Source organism: Sardina pilchardus, chromosome 8, assembly GCF_963854185.1.
Source record: "Sardina pilchardus chromosome 8, fSarPil1.1, whole genome shotgun sequence".
Taxonomy (NCBI): domain Eukaryota; kingdom Metazoa; phylum Chordata; class Actinopteri; order Clupeiformes; family Clupeidae; genus Sardina; species Sardina pilchardus.
In genome coordinates this window covers 31,600,438-31,624,342 of record NC_085001.1, presented here as the reverse complement: position 1 = coordinate 31,624,342, position 23,905 = coordinate 31,600,438, and the positions used below count along the sequence as shown (strand labels likewise).

At 43.9% G+C, this 23,905-nt stretch overlaps 2 protein-coding genes across 2 annotated transcripts; one reads left to right on the top strand and one right to left on the bottom strand.

The window, feature by feature from the left end:
* Positions 1–888: 888 nt before the first annotated feature.
* Positions 889–4,994, bottom strand: kiss1rb (KISS1 receptor b). The gene is made up of 7 exons (XM_062543622.1): positions 4,893–4,994; positions 4,301–4,400; positions 3,623–3,852; positions 3,220–3,344; positions 2,926–3,061; positions 2,540–2,778; positions 889–1,703 (listed from the first exon to the last, which is right to left on the bottom strand). Exons 2-7 carry the CDS (start codon positions 4,324–4,326, stop codon positions 1,344–1,346), a joined length of 1,116 nt encoding a protein of 371 aa, XP_062399606.1. The 5' UTR covers positions 4,327–4,400; positions 4,893–4,994; the 3' UTR covers positions 889–1,343.
* On the top strand, positions 4,940–23,783 carry tut7 (terminal uridylyl transferase 7). The gene is made up of 30 exons (XM_062543620.1): positions 4,940–5,075; positions 6,029–6,364; positions 6,603–6,724; positions 6,918–7,028; positions 11,520–11,697; positions 11,814–11,902; positions 12,253–12,304; positions 12,979–13,048; positions 13,204–13,330; positions 13,442–13,561; positions 13,699–13,827; positions 14,132–14,309; positions 14,683–15,094; positions 15,480–15,759; positions 15,878–16,028; positions 16,176–16,262; positions 16,627–16,727; positions 16,838–16,895; positions 17,582–17,685; positions 18,026–18,115; positions 18,234–18,347; positions 18,510–18,587; positions 19,282–19,459; positions 19,601–19,648; positions 19,775–19,866; positions 19,998–20,113; positions 20,366–20,514; positions 21,534–21,622; positions 21,800–21,881; positions 22,668–23,783. Exons 2-30 carry the CDS (start codon positions 6,055–6,057, stop codon positions 22,721–22,723), a joined length of 3,771 nt encoding a protein of 1,256 aa, XP_062399604.1. The 5' UTR covers positions 4,940–5,075; positions 6,029–6,054; the 3' UTR covers positions 22,724–23,783.
* The last annotated feature ends 122 nt before the right edge of the window (positions 23,784–23,905 follow it).

The following is a 23,905-nucleotide window of genomic DNA, read 5'->3' as shown; positions in this document are numbered from 1 at the left end:
AAATACTTCATAATGCAGGCCTATTTTGAACAAAAATTATACTAATAGCCTACATCATACTGCCTTTTTGTGTATTTTTTTTTTTAATATACTCCAAATAGCTTACTTTTCCCAAGGGAGCGTGAAATCAAGCACTCATATCAGCTTTTAAAAATCTAAAACATTAAAACTCCAATAAGGAGTGAAAATTATGCATATATTTTATGTTATATGCTTTTTAATTAATTAACATTACTTTATAGACATCTGTTTTCATTTGACATTTAATTATTGTAAAAAGGCTGAATTAAATTGACCAAGATTCCATTTTACAGTAAAAGTGGAAATGCCCAAGGGTCTTGAACACTTTTTATAGGAATTGTATGACAGACAGCAACAACTGACCATCTGAATGAAGCGTGTCTGCTGATATGAGGTGATGAAAGTGGATGAGATTCTGTTTTATAGAATAACTTCTTGAATTTATCTTGAATGCAAGCTACATTCAGACATCAAGTCGAGTTCCCCTCTCTTTGTAGCTGGTGGTGCCAGATGTTAGTTGACTAAATCTGCGACCACATATATAGGCTGTAAAAGACATGATGGACATTATCAAATTATAAAAACAATAGGCTGCTGTATGCAGCAAGACCCCACAGCCACTTGGGCGCAGCAAAAACATGTCTTTAGTAGCCTAGTCTTTGGTAGGCTGCCCAAAAAGAAATGAAAATGTTCACAAACCCAAGAGCAATATTGTTGACCACATCAGTGAATAGTCTTTAAACACTGTGTGGGTAACTCAAGCAAAAGTAATCACAAAACTCAGATAAGGAAATAATCTGTTGCAATTGTTTGAACCGACGCCGTTTACTTGTTATTTGTAAGCCAACACAAGTGTAATAAGTCCATGTCACTAGATGCAGGGAATACAGGATGCTTAACTGCTGACATTTGCGTTTCGTTGGATGTATTGTGTGTCCATCTCTCCTTTGCCTTGCCCATGATGTGTCTCATGTGATGAATTAAATACAGAGTGGACGACGCTAGCATGAGGTAGCACGCGACCAACAAACTCGGAGAAACAGTCGGGAGCCAACAAAGACACCACAGAGGGAGAAAAGGTCACATGGCAAAAATAAGCCTCTGATTAAAACGTACACACTAAAGAGTCTTGTACACAGTAAGTGAGTCTGTCAAAGTAAGTGTGTGTCAGTGTGCATTAGATATCTCACTTATCACACAAATCACTGTTTTTTTATATGGGAGCAAGAGGCCAACAGTGAGAAAAAGCTAGAGAGAGAGAGAGAGAAAGAGAGAGAGAGAGAGAGAGAGAGAGAGAGAGAGAGAGAGAGAGAGAGAGAGTCTCAGGGTCCAGATGAAAGGAAGTTCAGCTCAGCGTGAGTGGGGTCAGTGAGTGGCTGTGTCCGGCGCCGAGTGCGTTTGAACGCAGCAGGGAAGGCGTCCCTGAAAGCCCGTCTGAAGTTGGCCCCCATGAAGGCGTAGAGCAGCGGGTTGAGGGCCGAGCTGGCGTAAGACATGCAGTGGGCCCAGATCTTCAGCTTGTAGAGGGTGTAGCTGCGGAGCGGGGCAGCCGGCTGCAGAGACTGCAGGAGCAGCAGCACCTGGATGGGCCCCCAGCAGATGGTGAAGAGCAGCACCATCACCACCACCATGCGGGACACCCGCGAACGCACCGCTTCCGAGTGCTCATACTGCACATGGACCTGAAATTAAAGGTATACTGTAAGCACGCACACACACACACACACACACACATCTGCAAGTGGGGAAGAAGGCAAGATAACACAGGAAATCATGAACAAGCAGCTGGCTAGTAATGAAAATGGCCCAACTCGAGGGGCGGCACTATGCATTTGCATGCACGCAATTGGATAACACTACAACCAATGCTTACTGACTGATTTCAGACTTCAGCATAATTGGATTACACTACGACCAATGTTTACTGACTGATTTCAGACTTCAACATAATTGGATAACACTTATACGACCAACAATTACTGACTGATTCCAGACTCCGACGTTGCAACGCTGGCCCACATGTATCATGTTCATGATCATGATATGCGATTAGTGCAGGTTGCTGCAAGGACATGGGTATAAGAGTGACTAGCTGAGCAAATTCAAATTGTGCTCTCATGAGAACTCTCAATTTTCCAGGGTAGTCTGATACACGTTACAATCACACCCATTTGACTCACCACTCCTGAGTGACACCATAAAACACACACAAACACAGAGACACAAATACAAGATAACACCATCATACGGAACACTTAAACCTTTCACATATCACACTGGATCACAATCACAAAGATTCCATCATATGTGCAGCACACCATAATCCTAGCCCTCTGTTACAACATGAACACTTGACAGAGTATCTGTATTTGATCATCACCCTGAAAAACGTCCATGAAGGTAAAAGCCATTTTAATATTGGTGACTTACTGATCTGATGATGATGATGATGATGATGAGAAGAACATGGTACATATTTGATGTTTGACGCTAAAAGTGATACTGTCACTGCACAGACCTGGTAGTTGTTGTCCGCTGGCTCCACACTGGGGCGGCCCATACGTTTAAGCATGCAGGCGTAGCAGAAACAAATGGTGACCAGCGGCAGCAGGTAGACAGCCAGGAAGGTGTAGAGGATGAAGGCCCTGTGGAGGCTTGGGGAAGGGAAGGCTTCAGTGCAGTACGTCTGTGGGCCAAACCAGTAGCCTGGCTCTAGACGCTGGTACACAGCCACTGGCACAGACAGCAGCAGGGAACCTGATGGGGCCACGTACATGACCACATCACTATAACACGACATACAGTACATTAATTCCTTATTGCAGCATCGCAGAAAGTTTTGAAAGTTCACTAATTGTGTGTGTGTGTGTGTGTGTGTGTGTGTGTGTGTGTGCACTTGGTTACCTATCCATATGGAGATGCTGACAGCCATGGCTAACTGTGGAGTCCTGTGGTGGAGGGACTGCAGAGGGTAAACTGTCACATAAAAGCGATCCACGCTCATTGCAGAAAGAGTGATGCAGGTTGCCTGAGCTGTCACCTATCAGACACAGTTGCACATTGCAGTATGTGTTAATGTGTAATAAAGAAACATAACAACATCTAGTCTTTCAATACTTGGACAATACTTAGACTTAAAGTATGGGTGAAAAGAGCAGTTTGTATCGAAATGAAAGAAGGTGTTTGGATTTGGCTGACCTGCTGTAGATAGTTGACCAAGCGACACATGAAGTCTCCAAATACCCAGCTGGGCAGAGGGTAAAGTGTGGCCGTGAAAGGCACACAGCAAACTAAGAACAGAATGTCTGTTGTGGCCAGATTCACTGTAACCAAAACACAACAGAGAAAAGGTGAGAAACCTTTTGCAACCAGAAATGACAAATAAAATATAAATTCATTGTAAATATTGAAATCAACACATACAATGTGTCTTGCTCTTTAGATTAAAAATAAGGACTTAACCAAAAACACGAAAACCATGGATAACACTACATTGTGTTTCCCTATGGCGCTGATCTCTCAAGAATCTATTATAAATCAGCATTGAGAATAGGTGAGCTCCGTCACAGCAACTATGCATTAATGTCTCAGATGACTATACCTATGTAAATATTGGTGACAGTCTTCATCTGTTGTTGCTTAGCGACTACATAGATGACAAGGGAGTTGCCCAGGAGTCCAAGGAGCATGATGAGAGCAAAGAACAGGGGCACCAGCCAGGCATCCACCAACAAAGGAGGGTGCAAAAGGGCGTCATCACATCCTGCGCCTCCATTACCCCTGCTGCACAGTGTGCCCGTTGTGCTGGTGACCTTCAAGCTTTCAGCCATGCTACACTCATGCACATTGAAACACACAAACGCACATGCACGCACAACCAACCACACACACCCACACACACCCACACCCACACCCACACCCACACCCACACACACACACACACACACACACACACACACACACACACACACACACACATACACATATTGACATGGAGTAACATTTCAGCCATATTCCAACACTTTCAATGTAAATGAATGACAGTCTCAACGGTGTAGTTCTATTCAAACTCTAATCTACTCTATAAAAAACGGAAACACAGAAAGGCCTAATCTGGATGATTAACATTTTCTTCCATCCATCACATTATCACTGACCCACTATTTTCGAGCAAAAGGTGCTATCAATTTGACGTGGACTTCAGCCTAATGCCATACACTGGTCACTCTTCCCAACATGAAGTTTGAAAAGTCACATGTTAAGCATATATTATTTTTACCTATTAAGTGTCCACTTGAAGTACATTCATCCAGACGTATCTACGAATTTTCAAGTCTAACTGCTCATGGAGGTGCCATCGATGCTCTGTCACCTGTCGACTGAACAGGGCGAAAGCAGCAGCAACATCAGGCACAAAAGAGGAGGGGTGTAGACTATGTCTGAGTAGACTAGCCTACTTGTGTGAGCAAGAGGGAGGGAGTGAGATAGGACAGACTACTAAACAACTAAGTGGGATAGCCTACTGCCAATTACTGTAGTGCCCACCTGTTGACCTGTGTAGGCTAGACAACAAGTTTACATTTTTTAACTTCATAAAGTAAATACCAAATAGGGTTTGATGGTTTGTAGGAGAACTGAGGAAGATTGCAACCACAAGATGTTCTCTATTTCATGACTTTCTACCCACTAGAAAGGCCTGTACTATCAACTTGGATGAAATCTAGGTCAATCAGTAAAGCAATAATAACAGTGAGGCTATAATCATAGTGATTTCCAGTTTCTGTGATTTCCAGATCCCTATGCTGGTAAAAAAAAAATAATAATAATAATACAAAATTGCATGTCGAAAAAATCACAAATCATCAACTCACAGATCATCACACTTTGTCCTTTATATTGGTTCGAAACGGAAGTAGCCAACGCTGTCGGTGAAGTCCCACACGCCACTGCTCTCACCGAGTTGCAGGCAGAGCATAGAGGGCTTTGGGTCGGACCAGTGATCTTTAAACCATCTGAATGCAACCAACATAATGCTGATGTAACAGAGACTTCAGGTATTATCAAAGGATTCTGATTGTTAAATTGCCATCAATGCCGTGTCTAATGAATTAAAAGTTTGCTACTGGCTAATCCACACGGCTTGTTACTTGTGTAAAGCTAGCAGGGAGCTAGCCAGCTAGCTAGCTTTTCCTCGTGTATGCACCCTTATTGTTAATTTACTAAGTATTTTAAGGGGTCAACAGCCAATTAAACTAATTTCCAATAATTTGGAGTGTTTTCCCTCCAGAATAGATCTATTGGTGTAATGAAAACCATTTGTTTCAGTTAGCAATATATGCCTCTGCTATCCTCTTGCTAGTGGAATTGTGTTTGGCAAGCTATTGCTTTCGCCACGTATTACAAAAGAATCCGCCACCAAGTGCTGAAACATTATGAGTTTCACAAGCAAAGGTAAAGTAGTGTCAGCTCTGTCGGTAGAGCTCAGGTTGACAGTTGACCTGGAAGCGAGCCCATAATACTGGCTAGTCTGTGTCAGCAATGCTAAGCCAGCTAGCAAGTTTCTCGCTTTTGTCAAATCTTCAAACAACAGAATGCAAGTTGAAGCGGGTTTAATTGCTGTATTCTTTGTTAAGACCTTAGTATCAAGGTTACTGAACATAATTAAAAGTTGTGCTGGGCCCCATCACAAGGAAATGTCTTTAGCTTGGTAGCTAGCCATTAATGTTACTACATTGCTTATGCTTCTCATAGTTCAGGTTTCAGATTGCGAAATACACGAAGAGAGATGGAGTTGCAGCAGTCATCGCTCTAGAAGTGAACGACTATAAACAAACACGCGTGCTCTCGTTCTCTGTGGTTGGCCCTCTAACAAAATGACACCATACAAATATAATAACAGGGCACTATTTGTAATACACCTCTCGTCTTACCACCCAGTGAAAGAGTTGCAATAGCACTTTTCTTTGCTACATTTCAGGTTTATAACAAGGTGATTTTATCAACACAGTGCCACTGGACGACAAAAGAACACACATGGAGGGCTTTGGTCGTGGCATGCGTTCCCAACGCGGACGTGGGGCAGACGAGGCGGAGAACTGGAGGAGCCCACGGAAGGAGGGGGGATTTGAGATGGGGTTCAGTCCTGGAGGCTTCAGCCCTGGGGGCCGTAGAGGAGGTGGCGGCTGGGCCCCTGGCATGAGCCCGAAACAGAGAGGGGTCCCCCAGGGGTCCCCACGGCGGCCGGAGGAGAACTGGCGTGATCGGGAGTATCCCCCAGAGACGGGCCAGAGCAGGAGTAAGAGGAGGCATCCCTCAGGGGAGAAGCATGGGGGCCGTGGCTCAGGTATGCAGGGACATAACGTCAGCTCTCTCGTGCACATAGATATGCACACACACAGACCTTTCATAAGCACACAGCATTCATTTCAGCATTGCTCTCCGTACACAACCGCTGATGACTATTGAAGCCATGACTCCACACATAATACCAATGGTGCTGAGTCTACACAATTGTGAGTATTGTTGGAGGTTGTGTGCAAAACTGTTGAGTACTTGTCGGAACATTTTATTGTTTTCTTCAGGACTCCATTGGAGAGATAGGGGCACACGAGAAATGGACAGAGTCCTGGTGATTGACCACACCACCAATTCCATCTCAGACTTGCTACAGACCATAAGCCAGCCTCTGGATGAGACGCAGGGGGTGAGACACACACACACACACACACACACACACACACACACACACTCACTCACTCATATACACATTCACACATATGATAATTGTCTGTGAGTGATGCATGTGTGATTGACGTCTCTACTTCAAGTAAGATCTGAATAGCTAAAATGTTGGAGTTTTTAGTTTTTTCCAAGACTCGCATTTTGTGTGTTTTCAGAGAACAGAGGAAAGTGTGTGGTTTAGCTGCCATTTGTGTGATACAAAGATGGACTCCGTGTCCAGGGCACATTCACACCTGAGAGACCGCGGGCACAGAAGGAGGGCCAAGGTGAGTGTGGGCACACACACACACACACACACACACACACACTCACACAACATGGTTAGAGCAGTGATGGACATAGCACAGGACTTTCACATTCTCACAATAACTAAAATTAGGGGGAACCTGAAGGCAGATTACAGAGATGAGGCAGGCAGATGAGTAATACAAAGAATCAATCAAATACTGTGGCAACAAAAAGTATGTGAACTCTTTGGAATGATCAGGTTGTCTGCAATATGTTATCTGATCATCAAGTCACTAGTATAGACAAACACAATGTGCTGAAGCTAATAGCACAAAATAAGTTATTGTCTTTCATGTCTATTGAAAACACCAATACAATATTGCTAGTGCTGGTAGAAAAAGGAAGTAAACCTTTGAAATTAATTATTGGTTGAACCTCCTTTGGCAGGACTAAGCTCAGCCGAGTGCTCCTGGTAACTGAGTCACAACATCTGCACAACATTCAGGAGGTATTTTAGCCAATTCATCCTTCAGTTCATCCATACTATTAGGATGTCTGGTGTGAATGACTTTTTTGGCTCTTGGCTTTAACTGAACCACTCTAAAAAGTAGATTTTCTTTTGAAGCAATCCTCTGTAGATTTCATTCTATGTTTAAAGGAATATTTCGGTATTTTACACTTTAAGCCCGTTTTCTCTATTGCCTAGCATGAAAACGAGTGTTTGACACCGAAATCTCGACGATTGAGCCTGTTTGTGGAATTTGACAGCTTTAGAATGGAGCTCTGTATGGCTTTAACATTGCTCGCTTTGTGCATGGACTATTCTGTCCTTAAAACACCCCTAAACGTTTGTTTTTAAAAAGTGCATCTCGCTGGTCTTCAACGATCTTCTATAGCAAGTTTAGCAGCGAAATACAGCTTCTGTCATTTTTTATCAGGGATTTTCGAAATCCCGGAAGTACTTTTTCAGATACCTCACAACCGTATGTGCCTAATTTAACACAACAGAATTTGAATTTCATTGCGAAACTTGCTATAGAAGATTGTTGAAGACCAGCAACCACTCGGTGAGCTGCACATAACGGGCTTAAAGTGTAAAATACCGAAATATTCCTTTAAGGTTATTGTCCGGCTACATGACGTATACTCGTCCATGTCATTGACCAAGTTTCCATGCACACCATATTCCAATTACAGTCCATATTCTGTTCATAGCAATAGTCAGAATGAGATGTTTCCCAGTGCAGCAGAAATGGCAATGTTCTTGCAATGGTTTCTGTCCCAGAATTGCAGTCGTGACCACAAAATAGGTGAATTTGTTCAGATTAGAGCCACTAGGGGTTTACCTTTTAGCCTGCCTTGTAATAGGTTGCTTTGAGTTTTTTTTTTAATCGATTCTTGATCTGTCAGCGGAGCGAAAAAAAACTGCTTGAGCATTATGATGCTTTCAGCCATCGATTAATTCCATCATAGCCTTCAGAAATGATTTGATATGCCCAAAGGGGCCGTTCCAGCTAATGTTTGACATGCCCGAATATTCCTATTAAAACGGGCGTATGTCGGGTTTGCCAACTGGAATAAGGTGTTAACATGACCGCAATCAATATTGTCATTATCCCCAATATGGTATGCATGGAAAAGTAGTCATTGTCCTATTATAATGTTGATAAATCTGGGACTTTATTTTTCTCTCAGTGATTACTGATCGCAAATTGTCCTGTCCCTGAGACAGCAAGCCTGGTACTCCCCTCACTGTACTTTAGCAATGAGATGATGTTTTTATGGTGAACTTTTGATGCCATGCATTGCTGTGTGTTCTTTCCAAACAATTCAGTCAATGTTTCATCTGTCCATGAACTCTTTCTCCAATAGCAGTGGGGAGTGCCAAGTTGCGCTTTGCTCAGTAATTATTTTGGAGAGCAGCGGTTCCACTGTGGTCTCCTGCTTTAGACACCCTCTTTGTTCAATGTTGTACCTACAGTATGGTGGACTCCTGAACAGAGACATTAACCTGTTAAATGACTCCTTAATGCATTTAACTGTTATTCTGTGGTATTTATTGACCTCATTAACACGTCTCTTTGTCCACTTCTAGGCACACTTAGCCAGAGTACTAAGTCATCTCCTTGTATGACAGTTTGTTGATCTGTGGGCCGATAAACTCTATATTTAAACTTTTTCAGATTACATTGCCATTGCATTCCAAATCAAGTCTTTGTAGAAGGTCCTCTGAGATATTTGTCTTGCCAGGTCTGGGTCACATCAGAATGTTCCTCTCATGAGCATTAAACTCAAACTCTGTAACTGTTCTGTTGAAGGTGCTCTAAGGGATGATATGCGGTTTATAAGCTAAAACGTTTTTTTTTTTTTTACGAACAACATACATCTCCTCACGATACACTAGCTGTTCGTCCGCTGAATTCACTGTAAAAAAAACATCGTCTCTGTAGACAGCCCAGGCTCCAAAAATGGCAACGGCTGCACTGGGCTGTTTTTGTTGATGTTCCAGGCTGTTTAGTTGCCATTTTTTAATCCTGGGCTGCTGAGATGGTGTTTCTTACAGTGTATTCTGGGGACGCACAGCTAGCAGATTGATAGATATTTGCCATAGTGGAGGAGTATGAGGGATTTTTATCTCCATTTGTAATGAGATTAAAAGTGTCCATGTAAACAGGGCTATTGATTACTCCATATTTGTTATTTGTTCTGACTAAAATTAGTTTTTGTTGAAGCCATCAGGCTTTGGATTCACTTACATTTTCCAACTAGTACTGTGAAGGTTTGAATGTTGTACTCAATATGGAATACTGAACAATGAACAGAATATAAGAACAGTGCAATAATGTGTATTATCAGTGGAAAACCGATTGTGTTTCTTCATTATTATAATTCAAATGTAGATTGGACATTATTTTAAGACATCTTAATGCAACTAATTTCAAAGGGTTCACTTACTTGCCACTGCCTTTCAGGCATATAGAGTCTCTCTGAGCTGCCTTCAACTGTCAAGTCACAAGTCACTTGCCCTTAGCTATGAACTTTGTTTTTGACACCAAGTAAGATGGCAACATAGAATGGTGCATCCATTAATTAGTCGTTGGGACAACGTTGCTGAGATACTGGGTGTTTCTCAAAGTCAAGAGCGGATCCTTGATAGAATGCTTTCTTTCGAGTCGGGTGCTAGAGAGACAAGGCTACACACCTTCCCAGTACCCTCCCCGGCCGTCAAGATCACATGCAATGGAACAGCCTAGCGAGTGTGGAAGTGCACGCCGGTTCCGACTGCAAGCTTCATTTGAACCGTGGAAATTGTGCTGTTCCGACAACTGTGCAGCTGCACTCTCCTCTAAATAAACTTTTTTGAGTAGCCTACAGTATTTCCACATTCGACTTGGTCTTCACATATCACAATCCGTAGTTTATAATTATGTTAATAGTGTCAATGGAAAGTTATACCGGTAATTGACAACGGCAACGGTAATGTTAAACTTGTACAAAGTTCGCATTGGGCGAAGTTCAGAGATAAATTAATAACAAAAGTCTATCACAACTTATTCATGCACATTGACATAGGCTATGCATTTATCATGAATATGCTCAATAACTTGATATAAATGCCTGAGCAAATATACGATGGCATTAACAAAACACTTGAGAAATCGTATTTAGCCTACATTAACACGCACTGCTCCTTCTTTGCATCTACTTTCCATCTCCCTCTCCCACTTTTTTTTTAATCACATCGTCAGATAATTTCTAATCGTCCATACGCAAAGGATTGTGGGTTATTTCTTCACGCCGAGGATCCATCGATGCATCCTCAAATTCTCCAAAATTCTCAGAACGAAGGACTCAGTACTTGCTAGAATTTGAAAGCAGCCTTGACTTTGGAACAGTGCTTGATGAGATTTGATGATGTAACGTCCTTGAAAAAGTGGCTTGGATGGAGCAATTCTTGACTTTGAGAAACACACACTGACTGCATACTTTGAAGATCGCATGATGGATACATGTATGCTTTCTTCAAAATTCACCAAATGAAGACATCTCAGGAGTCAAAATTTGCCAATGAATGAAAGTATACAGTAGATACACAAATATTACTCCACTACAAGTGAAAGTTTTACTTAAGTTGAAGTACAGAAGTACTTGCTTTTAAAAAATGCTTAAGTATTTAGAAGTACAAGTATTTTTTTCTGTTTTAGTGTATTGAAATGTAATGTTATTTGGTCATTAATAGGGTATAGGCCTACATTCTTTGGTCAGTCATAGGACTTGAAGAGACCCAGTTCCTTACACCCAACAAAACATTTTTGATTCTAGGTTTTGATCATTATTCACTCATCATTGTGCAGTTTCAAGAATTATGCACAGTGTAAGCCTCCATAGATCAATGATCATTCTATTAATAATGTAATCAATCATTTTTTAATGTAAAAAATGTACAGTGGCTCAAAAAAGGTTGAAAAATACTGACATAGATGATGCATATTAATCTTTAATCTATACACTTAAATGTGCGTTTGTAGGAGAAGAGAGACGAGCTGATGTTGAAGAGCATCCCGCCTCCGGGAAAAGACCAGACATCTGCCATTGGCTCCGCTCTGGAGGGTGTGATGGTGGCGGAGGGGCTAAGTGAGGAGGATGTGCTGGTGCGGAGTGGGGTGTTGGCCCTGATGCAGTCAGTTATCACTCCAGTACTGCCAGGTAAGCCGCTCATGAGCTCAGGCCATGCACTCTCACACGTCTACAGTCCAGTCTGAATGCATTTGTTGTGTATTCTTTTCTGTGGGTAAAATGTACTGAATGTATGTGTTTTGCAGGGAGTAAGCTCAGGTTGTATGGATCCTCCTGCACTAGGTTTGGCTTCAAAGATTCAGATGTCAACATTGACATCCAGGCCTCCTCCAGCGTGAGTACCCATTCATTCAGCAGGCTCTGAGCTCTGAAGCCAGATGAGAGACATGTTGTGTATTCCTGAAATCAAAACTGTATTCTTGTTTGAGATCTTGTCCTGTGATCCTTTGCTATGCTACTGTCTGTGAGGATGTCAAGAATTGTTCTCAACAGAACAGAAGTATTCTACGTTCTCAAAGGATTAACTAGTTTTGCAATAGAGTTGTCCTTTATTCTGGTTTACCTTTAGGCATGCAGTTGGCTGTGTACCTTGCTGTTGTTGTCCCAGTGGTTTGTGGTGATGCTCATAGTTTTGTCTACATTGTGCTCATGTCGTATTTAGGTTGTGCTTGACTGTATTCACAGATGCATCAGCCCGATGTTCTACTGCTTGTACAGGAGACCCTATCTAAATGCTGTGAGTATCTGTGTAGGATTGTGGGATCGATTGAGACAGTTTATCTGTCTGCATGTCACTGAGTTTATTGGTCTGCTTCTAGATGTCCTCCATGTTTTGCGTTATTTGTAGCTCCGCTTACCCATTTGAACGTTTTATTTGGTTACCAGTGTCCAGTGTTCGCACTATGGGTTTGGGAGTTAGGGTTGACCTGGGCTGTAAAAGTCAATTTAAAATCTCTGATGACCTCTAATTTGAGCAGAGCTGACTTTTTGCCTGATACCTTACAAACAATATTTCTAACAAAATTATACATACATTTTGAGTAAAATGAATAAGCTTGGCCAGAATTCAAAACATAAAACCCTCTACATTATGTGACAGCATGTAGTATGACATCCGGTTGACTCGCCAAGGTACATGCCTTTATGGATTGTTCCTTTTGGATTATTGTCCTATTTCTTTTTTCTTTTTTTTGTTGTTGTTGCATCGTCTTTGCTGGTTTAAACATGTCAGCTGTAACTTTTCCCTGTGTTAACTTGTTTGCACTCTCAGGACTGAGTGCACATTGTTAAAATGCTAGGTTGCTGTCAGACCTGTATGTGATTCTACCTTATGTATTGTCTCAACTGTGTCCGCTGTGTGTGTGTGTGTGTGTGTGTGTGTGTTTGTTTGTTTGTGTGCATGTTCTGCAGCTGAATTTGTGGAGGTCCAGGGGGACTTTCACACGCGGGTCCCAGTGGTGGTGTGCCGAGAGAAGCAGAGGTTTGTAGCTTTCTGAGAAAATCACCTTGCACCTTAACTGCACTCATGTAATCGTTTTCGGTCCACATGGGAAGTTGGGAGATGTAGTTTTCTGTGTGCTGTGCTGCTGTGCTGCTGTGCTGGGCCTTGCCTAATGCTGGTTGTGGTGTCCTCAGTGCTCTGCTGTGCAGGGTGAGTGCAGGAAATGACAGCGCCTGTCTGACGACGCAGTTCTTGTCTGCACTGGCCAGTCAGGAGCCACATCTGCTGCCGCTGGTGCTGGGCCTCAGGCACTGGGCTAAGGTGAGTCCTCCGTCCCCCACAGCACACCCCAGCCACCAGCGTATGCACCTAAACATGACCGTAAGAGACGATTCCTTTTGAGTGATCTGTGTGTGTGTGTTCTGGTGCTAGATCTGTCATGTGGACTGTGTGGAGGAGGGCGGCGTGCCCCCGTACAGCCTGGCCCTCATGGTCATCTGCTTCCTGCAGCAACGCAAAGAGCCCCTACTGCCAGCATGCCTGGAGAGCACAGTAAGTGTGTGTGTGTGTGTGTGTGTGTGTGTGTGTGTGGCAGGGGGTATTCTCCATTCTGTGTCTCCTGCCCACAGGTGCACATCAGCACCTTCCCATCATTCACTTTCTCTCCCGCTCTCTCTCTGCTGCTGCAGGGGTTCTCTGTAGGGCAGCTTGCGGGCTTCTCTCTCACAGCCCTGGAGGACGATGAGGTGCTGTGGGTGTACAGTCCCCCCCAGACAGACACACAGGTCCCCAATGAGAGCACAGTGAAGCGTGGAAAGGTAAGCCTGTTAGCTCACCTACCCTTATATATGCACCCATTAGCCAAATGCAGCTAGCGCTGGTAGATTGGGGCAAACCGCTGCAGGCGCTGACAGGAAAGCTTCAGGTCATTTTTGCTGTGTATACAAATTGCCATGTGTGTTTTTTGTCCAGTATGTCTGATCACTTTTGTACTGTGCTGTATGTAGTATGTTATACATCTAACTTATGTAACTGATTTATACCTGTTTGTGTGTGTGTGTGTGTGTGTGTGTGTGTGTGTGTGTGTGTGTGTGTGTGTGCACCGGTGTGTTCTGTGCACAGGTTCCACTGGTGTTTGGGGAGAGCAGCAGTGAGGTGGGCGTTGGGCTGCTGTGGGTGGAGCTCCTGCGGTTCTACGCGCTGGACTTCCAGCTGCAGGACCGCGTGCTGAGCGTGCGCACCAGCGCCCCCCTGTGGCGGGACAACAAGGACTGGCCCCGCAAGAGGATCGCCATCGAGGGTCAGTGAACAGAGGACATGGGCCACCAGAGCCCTGGGAAAAGCTCTAAGTGTGCAGTAGATTACATTACATTACAGTACATTACATTTGGCTGACGCTTTTTAACCAAAGTGACTTACAACATGGACTGAATAAAAGACAAGTGACATAGTGGTAGCAGTTTGATATTAGCTGATCTCATAGACAATCTCATTGACAATCCCTGTAATGGCTTCCGCTCTCTGTTGTGTTTTGATGGAAGCCTAGTTTGCATGCTAAAATCAGAATCTGCGGTACATTATTTTGTGGTGTGCACTGCTGATGAGGAGACATGTTGGGTGGCTGAGGGATGGATTGCGGGGTACTAAAGGTGATCTTTGTTGTCGTTTCCCAGACCCCTTTGCGGTGGGGAGAAACATAGCGCGTACCATGATCAGCCAGCCCATGTTCGACTACTTCCTCCACTGCCTCAAGACCACCTACAAGTACTTCAGCCTCCGTCCCGCCCATCCGGCAGCCAATCACAAGCCTCGGAGCCAGCCCAGTCCTAAAGAGAGCTCGACTCCTCGCAAGGCCAGCGGGGAGGCCAAGCCCAAGGCCTGCCGCGAATTGAACCACGTCCAGTCCGGGGTCAGGAACCTCCGAGAGACCTCCAAGGGGAGCAGTAGGAGACGGCAAAACTCCAACTGCTTGGCACAGGAGGAGCCGGAGGAGGATGAGGAGTCCTCGGACCTTCTGGAGGAAGACGAGAGTGAGGAAGAGGACGATTCTGAGGAGGAAGAGGTCATGAATCGAGAGGAGAAGAGGTGAGACTTCGCACCTCAGCGTCTGATGGTACACAACAAAGGTAGTAAGGGTGCGTCCAATAGCAATGAGAAGGCTTGTGTTATGATTGAGGGTGCGCACTGCACAGTCCAAATTTGGGGGTGCACTCCAGATGCAGACCAATGGCTCCACACATGCTGGCTCTGGTACCCCCACCAAGACACAAGTGTGAAGAGCTCAGCATTTTACATCAAGCCTCCTGATTGCCATTTGGAGTCTGATGTAAAACTACATCTGTAATCGTTTGATGTGGCGGTTAATTTTGACTGAGCAACAGTACTGGATTGGGTCAGATTTGAGTAGGCCATATGATTGTACAGCGCATGGCTTTAATGTTGTGTGTTGCTGTTGTGGTTGTGTTTGGAGGTGGGAGCCATTCCAGGTGACGGCAGAGGAAGAGGGGCTATTTGCTCTCGATGAAGAGCTGAGCGAGGAGCACCCGTCCGACTCGGAGCGAGAGGAAGAGGTGGAGGAGGAGGAGGAGGACACTCTTCTGTCAGAGGAGGAGTCTCCTGCCGACTCCACCCCTTTATCCCGCCCACACTCATTCACCCCGTCCAAATATGGAAGTGCCGAGAAGAGCGCCGAGGCGTTGTTGAACGGCCTCCACTACCATTTCACTAAGCAGGCCTTTACCTTGGGCAAGGTGTGTGAGCCCCACAACCAGATGCATACACACACACACCACACACACACACACATACATATATATACACACACACACACTCTTACATGAGAGGTTACTGTTTTTTTTTGTGTGGCAGAAACCCACTCTGGTGTGCAGCCTGTGTAAGCGTGATGGCCATCTGAAGGCTGACTGTCCTGAAGACTTCAAGAAGGTGGAGATGAAGGATCTTCCCGCCATGACCCCAAAGTTCCTCAAAATCGTTGATCAAGTGTGTGACCAGTGCTACAGTAAGTAACACACACACACACACACAAACGGTTTAATTGAGCCTACTACCACATGCTCTGCTTTTATGTAGGTTACTGATCAGTAAAATGTACCTATGCTGCCAGTACCTTGACGAGTGCTTGGATTTGTTGTGTTTGTATTTTCAGAGGATTTTGCCCCAGATGAGGTTGAGGAGCAGGTGAGGGAACACATCCTGCAGGACCTGGAGACCTTCATCAGACGCCATATAGAAGGTAAGGGGTCACCGGACACTGGGAACTGAGAATGGAGTGGTACTACAGGAGGAAGGGACGGAATTTGTAACATGTCTAAATCTGTTGTATTGACATTTTATTGCTATGTAATTGTAGGCTAAAGCAGCTACAGCGCTACACTCTTGGGGCATGAACATGGGGGCTCATGAACACGCCCTCAAAGTGTAGCGCTGTAGCTGCCTGGAAGCTCTAACTGTTGGCTGCAGCAACTTGGTTTGGGTTATGTTTTACTGACAGTACTGGTTGAAATGGAGATCTGTGTGAATAATCGCCGGAATTCTTCTTTAAGATCAAAGAGCTGTATTTAATTTTGTGTGATGTAATGTTTGTGTTTGTTTGATAGGAGCCCATCTGAAGCTATTTGGTTCATCCAAGAATGGCTTTGGCTTTAAGCAGAGTGACCTAGACATTTGTATGGTGCTTGAGGGCCAGGACACAGCTATGGTACGCACTCACTCACACATTTACACACAACCAAACCCTCTGCTATGTATGAGCTTGAAAAAGGAGAGGACACACATATAACTGGTGCGTGTGTGTGTGTGTGTTCTCAGGGGCTGGACTGCATTGGCATAATCCTCAGCCTGGCTCGAGCTCTTGGCAAACACTCAGGTAAGAGCCATCTTCAGATCCTCACACTACACTCTTACAGCTGCACCATCAAACCAGCACTGCTGCAGGTCACACTGATGTTTACTGTTTACTTGATCAGAGGACATGATTCCATGGAGGAGACCCATGAATAGGGCTGAAGGATTTGGGGAAACTATCTGAAATTTGTCTGACAGATTGCCATTGCGATTTGTGATCTGATTTTTGAATGTCAATTAATTGATTCAGTTGAATATTCCAAATGTCTCTAAGTTCTGCTGCTTCTGATTGGTGAGTGTGCCTGGGTTAGGAGGCACAGCACTCCTGATTGGCTGTGAAGCTCACTTGTCACCTGGGTTGGTGCTTCTTGCGTTCTGTACGCGCACACTCACCAATTAGAAGTGGCACAGTCAAGGAGGATGAGCAAGTATGCAGACCTTTTACTTCATTTTCACAGTCAAGGAGGATGACATGAATATAAAAGTCATTAGTTTGTCACGATTATTTGTGACTGGCTGCTTGTGTTGGTTCAGATTAGGATTGGCGATTGCGATTCGATAATTATGCAGCCCTACCCATGAGTCTCCATGCTGTGCTGACTCCATAGATAGAGATTAAAGAATCAAGATGTTAACTCTCTCTTTCTCCTTTTGTCTCTTTCTCTGCACCTGTGCTCTGTCTTCCTTTCCTGTTTTTGGCCCTGTTAGGTCTGAAGAACATTATTCCCATCATCACAGCCAAAGTGCCCATTGTGAAGTTCTGCCATGTGAAGACTGGCCTTGAGGGAGACATCAGCCTTTACAACAGGCTGGTCAGTCCCACTGCCTGCCCTCTGACTCACCCCACATGCTGCTGTACATGAATGTGCATGTTGATCTGGATATGGGACCTTTTCCATTTGTATTCCACTGCAAATCACTTATGTATTACTTTTTTCCTCTCTCCTCCCCTCTCTTCACTCATCTTGTCTCCTCCTCTCCTCTCCTCTCCTCTCTTTTCCTCTCCTCTCCTCTCCTCTCCTCTCCTCTCCTCTCCTCTCCTCTCCTCTCTTTTCCTCTGCTCTCCTCTCGTCTCCTCTCCTCTCCTCTCTTTTCCTCTGCTCTCCTCTCCTCTCCTCTCTTTTCCTCTGCTCTCCTCTCGTCTCCTCTCAGGGGCTGCATAACACTGAGCTGCTGGCCTCGTATGCCTCCATTGACCCTCGTGTGCGGCAGCTCTGCTACACCATGAAGGTCTTCACCAAGGTGCAGTATTCCATTCACGTGGGGCTACCTCACACTCTCACTCTCTCTCCCCCTGCATTAAGTGCCACTGTGCATATTGTGTTTAAATGTGTGTGTGTGTGTGTGTGCGTTCATGCAGGTGTGTGACATAGGGGATGCGTCGCGAGGCAGTCTGTCATCGTATGCGTACACACTGATGGTGCTGTTCTACCTGCAGCAGAGAGAGCCGCCCGTCATTCCAGTATTACAGGAGGTATGTGTCCATGTTCATCACGGTTCTGCATGGCAAGGACAAAGTATTGTCTTTTTTGATGGGCCCCAAATTCATACAAACCACACACTGATCCATTCACATGAATGAGAATGTAGATCCCAGATTACAGTACTCAGGTGCATTCTGGATGTGTCTGTGTAGATCTATGAGGGCAAGACCAAACCTGAGGTGCTTGTGGAAGGTTGGAATGTTTATTTCTTCAGAGATCTGAAGGATCTGGTGAGTTGATCTCTCTTTCTCTCCTTCACAACTGTAGTATTTTTTTTTTTTTTTTTTTTTTTTGGGCTTTTTATGCCTTTAATTGGACAGGACAGTAGAGAGAATGACAGGAAGTGAGTGGGAGAGAGAGTCGGGGTGGGATCCGGAAAGGACCCGGGGCGGGAATCGAACCCGGGTCGCCGGCGTACGGTGCAGGTGCCCCAGCCAGTTGCGCCACTGCCGGGGCCACAACTGTAGTATTTAATCTATAATGTAGATGCTTATGTGTGTTAATGTGTGCTTGTGAATATCAATATTGTATTGGTTGTTGGGGGGAAATAGACTTGTTTAATGAGCCCTGTTTTAAATAACAGACAAAAAGTCTAACTAAAGATAGTTTGATAAGGCGAAGTCTATTAATCTAATCAATTTAATACCGTGTACATCACAAGCACAATAATTGTTGGGTCAGCTCAGTGCAGCCACACGTCACACAATAGCTTCAGTTCATGCACAAATCACGTTGGTCATTGAGTGACTGCACTTTTGTCCGACACAATGTGCTGATGCCATATAAGAAGCCTATTCCACATTATAGAATGAGTCAATCCCAGACTTCCGAGACTGTGAGCTAGACAATGTTCCGAGGCCTGTGTCTGTGTTGGTGTGTTAATATTTGTGTGTGTGTGTGTGTGTGTGTGTGTGTGTGTGTCAGCCGCGCCGCTGGCCCTCATACGGACAGAATCATGAGAGTGTGGGAGAGCTGTGGCTCGGGCTCCTGAGGTTCTACACAGAGCAGTTTGACTTCAAGGAGCGCGTTATCTGCGTGCGTCAGAAAGACACGCTCTCCCCATTCCAGAAGCAGTGGACCTCCAAATATATCACCATTGAAGGTAGCCACAGTTTCTCTACCGACCCTACCGTTTGCTTGTGTTGTTTTTAGTTCAGTCTCTGCCTTCCCGATCTCGTGTCCTCTTCTTATCTCATAGCATTGATCTGAGCTCTCTGTATTTCATCTCATTCTTCTCCTCCAGATCCCTTTGACTTGCACCACAACCTGGGAGGAGGCCTGTCCAGGAGAAGTATGACACACACACACACACACACACACACACACACACACACACACACACACACACACACACACGTTCATTGTTATATGTGAAGCTGTACTTTGGTGTCTTATGGCATGACCTTCTCTCCTTCAGTGATCAACTTCATCATGAAAGCCTTCATCAACGGCCGACGGGTTTTTGGGACACCTACGAAAGCCTTCCCCCCTGAATACCCTGACAAAATGGTGTGTGTCCACATTCTGTTACATATATTGCAGCAATATTTTTTCAACTCCCTTAGATGATCCGGCAGATCATCTAAGGAGCAAAGCTCCTGGTGGAAGCACATCTCAACAGTCTGCTTGTTTATCTGCAGGAGTTTTTCTTTGACCCTGAAGTGCTGACAGAAGGAGAAGTGGCCCCTAATGACCGATGCTGCCGCATCTGTGGGAAGATTGGACACTTTGTGAAGGACTGTCCCATGCGCAAAAAGTACTTTCCCTGCTGATTTTGTCTTTGTATCTCTTCTTCTTCTTCTTCTTCTTCTTCTTCTTCCTCTTCCTCTTCCTCTTCAATAGATTGGTTATTGGATTGCAGTAGTATGTAGGTTTTGGCATCTGGAAATAGGAAGGCTTCCTAGCCTGGCTAGTATACTATATATGTGTGTGCACACAGGTGTGCATGATAGTCATGGAGATGTTGGCAAAGCACGAGGTAACTAAAACTTTGCGTGTGTGTGTTAAGGACCCGTAACAGGCGAGTTAGTAATGACTGGGAGCACAACGACAGACATATGAAGGAGTACGACCGTCTGCGCAAACAGGAGCAGAAACGCTGCTTCATCTGTGGGGCTAACACACATGTGAAGAAAGCATGTCCATACTACAAACCAGGTACACACACTCGGAGTACATATAGACTTAATGTATGTCTATGATCAGGAATACACAGACACCTGCGACAGACAAGTGTTCCAAGCCTAAGCACACCTACACAGATATTCTTTACATCATGCATATTGTTACAGTTTTTTTTTATCATGCATATGGTTATAGTATTGTTATCATGCATATGGTTACAGTATTGTTATCATGCATATGGTTACAGTTTTTTTGATCATGCATATGGTTATAGTATTGTTATCATGCATATGGTTAAAGGAACACTTCACTGTTCTTTCATATCAAATTACTTTTTGCCCCAAATTAAGACGAGTTGATGCATACCTCTCACGTTTCAATGCGTGCACTCACTGGCTCTGGCGCGGTGCAACTTTGATAGCACTTAGCTAGCCCAATGCATTCATTAGGATCCAAACAGAGATTAAGTTAGAAGCGACCAAACACCTCCATGTTTTCCCTATTAAAATACAGTTACACGAGTAGTCACACGATCAAGTATGGTGAGACAAAATAAAACGTGGTGCATTTGTAAGCAGGTAAGCGGGATAACTATATTGTGTGGCGCAGTGATATCCTCACTCTTGCACTTTCAGTTTCACTTTGGAGTGAGGATATTACTGCGCAGAGTCTAAGTGCTCCCAATATTATTCCGCCACACAATATAGTTATCCCTTTTACCTGCTTAGAAATGTACCACGTTTTATTTTGTCTCACCATACTTGGTCGTGTGACTACTCGTGTAACTGTATTTTAATAGGGAAAACTTCATCTCTGTTTGGATCCTAATGAATGCATTGGGCTAGCTAAGTGCTATCAAAGTTGCGCTGCGCGCCAGAGCCAGTGAGTGCACGCATTGAAACGTGAGGTATGTATCAACTCATCTTAACTAAGCGAATAACGTAGTTTAATATGAAAAAACGGTGAAGTGTTCCTTTAATTAAAGGCCTACAAGTTCCTAAGAAGTGTAGGATTATTTGTTTATTAATACATTTTATTTATTGATATTTTAGGTGGTGTCAAACCTGAAGGTGGTTCTTTCTCCTCCTCTCCGTCCTCTACCAACCAGATAAGAGTCGTCCCTAGAGAAAGGGAGAAGCAGGTACGTGGACATACAGAGGTCAAAGTTAAAAAGGTCAAACTTTTAACAAGTTGAGACCAGGTAATGAAGGATTACTGTTCTTATTTGTTATGTCGAAATCTATCACCCAGCATCTTACCCAGAATCAACTTTAGTGCATGACATGACTGTCTCACACAACCCTGTGTTTATCCACAGAGCTCACCTCAGCTTGAAGGGAAGAAGAAGAAAAAAAAGAGGCCAAAGAATAACCTAACCGTTGTTTTGGGACCTCAAGCAGGTACAGTCCGCTCTATTGATATTGGCAGCCTTGATAGATAGGGGCAAAATTGCAGAAGTGAGTTTGGGCTGAAAGTTTTAGTCAGACTGATGTAGTTTAAATATAAATATAAATAAATAAATAACTCATCCTAATTAGCATATATCTTGTATGTTGTTTGCCCAGATACTTCTACTGACTGTCAAAACTACCAGCTGATATGAAATATTAACCTCACTGTTCCTTTCTAGCTTGGGTCATTGTTAGGTGGCTCAATCTAGAACATTTCACCAGTCCAATTTGTTGCTCTTACTCTGAAACCACGGAATTTCAGATCCTTGCATGCGCAAACATTTGCGATATTTGATACTGTTATAAGATTAATGTCTCAGTTAACATACCAACCATTAGAACGACTTCTGCAAAGGCTGCCACCACGCATCTGGAGGCAAACAACAGCAAAAACATGATTCAGCAGAAACATTTGGAGCCAAGCTCAGGAGAGTAGTCCATGTGGTTCAAATAAGGACTCCTTAATAACCATTCAGCAAGATGGTAGATTCACATTAAGATTGGGAATCACTAGAGGCTGAAATAGAAATCTATATAGAAGAAAATTTCACTTTGCTCATCAGACTGTACGACACCATACAAAGAGACATTTAGGAAATACATTTTATTGTTTTGCCTCACAATTGGTGATGACCGGTTTCAATATGTGATTTTTCTTCCTCTGTCTGTCTGTCTGTCTGTCTGTCTGTCTGTCTGTCTCTGTCTGTTTGTCTGTTTTTGTATCTGTCTTTACAGGGAGTCTGGCTAGTCGACATGTGTCTTTGACTCAGAAGAAGAATCCAACGGATTGAAACCGAAGTGCAGATTTCTCTTATTTCTCATGATTTAATAACACCCTTCCCCCCCGACTTCCTCTACTTTTTCACCTTTCCCCTCTGTTCCATCTCCGTTGTCCATTTTTGTTTCTCCTCTCTCCGTCCTGTGTTCAGTGACACACAGGCTCTAGTTCCTGGGCACTAATGTGCCGGTAATATACCAGTGCCACTCTTGTGTATTCAAATGTTCTTAAAGTCAAAGTGGACTGCAAGCCAGCGGCCTGCCCATTCACTGGCAGTCATTTCAGCGTTCTCTGATTTACAGTGTTAATATGTTGTTTAGCGTCCCTTTGAAGTTTAGGGATCTATGGATACATACTAGCAGTAATGGCAGTCTGATGCCACAACTCCCCTCCAAACACAAGCGTACAGATGATGTGTGCCTGTAAAGGTACGTCTAGAAGCTCAGAGAGCTCATGTCTCAGAAGGGCAGACTGTGGCTGCCGGATATGTTTGTGTTAGAAGAGGCAGGGTCAGTACTTAAGCTTTGTTTCGCATTGTTAAAGAGAGGCAGTCTGTGCTGAAGCCTCCTTCATTTTACCTCCATCTGTGAGGAACCTTTTAAAGTCCTTACTTTTTTAAAAGCGTGATGCATGATGTTCCTTTAACTCCACAGCTTTTTTAATTTATTGTTTTTTATCTTTTAATTAGACATTTTATTTGTCTCAAACACTGTCAAGTGTCAACCCTCTACTGTCTGTCTCCGTTCTGCACTGAAGAGCCAGTAGGCGGTGTGTGCTGTGTTCTGTGCTGTTCTCTGTGAATGAGACCGTATGTGCTTGCGAGTGTGTTAACAGGACAGTGTGGGTGTGCTTGCATGAGGTATCTGTTGTATGTGTGTAATGCGTGATTGTTTTTGTCTGTGGCACTTGTTTGAGATGAGCTGTACAGAGCACAGAGACAACTGAATGTGTCCAAGAGGGGTTTGGGTATGTAGCTTTATTTGCCAAGTGAGTTTTTCTTAAATTCTTGTTTATGATTTTATTATGTGGACTGCTGAATTTGCTGCTACTCAAATAAAATTTCTTTAACGATATTAGTTGTCTGTTTCTTATTTGAAAATTAATTATGGTTATGCTATATGGCAAACGCTTTTGTCCAAAGCGACATACAAATGAAAACAATGCAATAATTAATTCAACAGTGAACAATTTAAAA

What these genes read in the sequence shown, in the direction of transcription:
- kiss1rb (XM_062543622.1), bottom strand. Translation starts at nt 4,326, where the DNA reads ATGTACTTCAAGTGGACACTTAATAG. An exon ending in TGGTCAACTATCTACAGCAG is followed by an intron (nt 3,062 to 3,219) that starts GTCAGCCAAATC and finishes TGTGTCTGATAG; the next exon opens with GTGACAGCTCAGGCAACCTG. An exon ending in CAGCGGACAACAACTACCAG is followed by an intron (nt 1,704 to 2,539) that starts GTCTGTGCAGTG and finishes CTTTAATTTCAG; the next exon opens with GTCCATGTGCAGTATGAGCA.
- tut7 (XM_062543620.1), top strand. Translation starts at nt 6,055, where the DNA reads ATGGAGGGCTTTGGTCGTGGCATGCGTTCCCAACGCGGACGTGGGGCA. An exon ending in CTAGAGAAAGGGAGAAGCAG is followed by an intron (nt 21,623 to 21,799) that starts GTACGTGGACAT and finishes GTTTATCCACAG; the next exon opens with AGCTCACCTCAGCTTGAAGG. An exon ending in TGTTTTGGGACCTCAAGCAG is followed by an intron (nt 21,882 to 22,667) that starts GTACAGTCCGCT and finishes CTGTCTTTACAG; the next exon opens with GGAGTCTGGCTAGTCGACAT.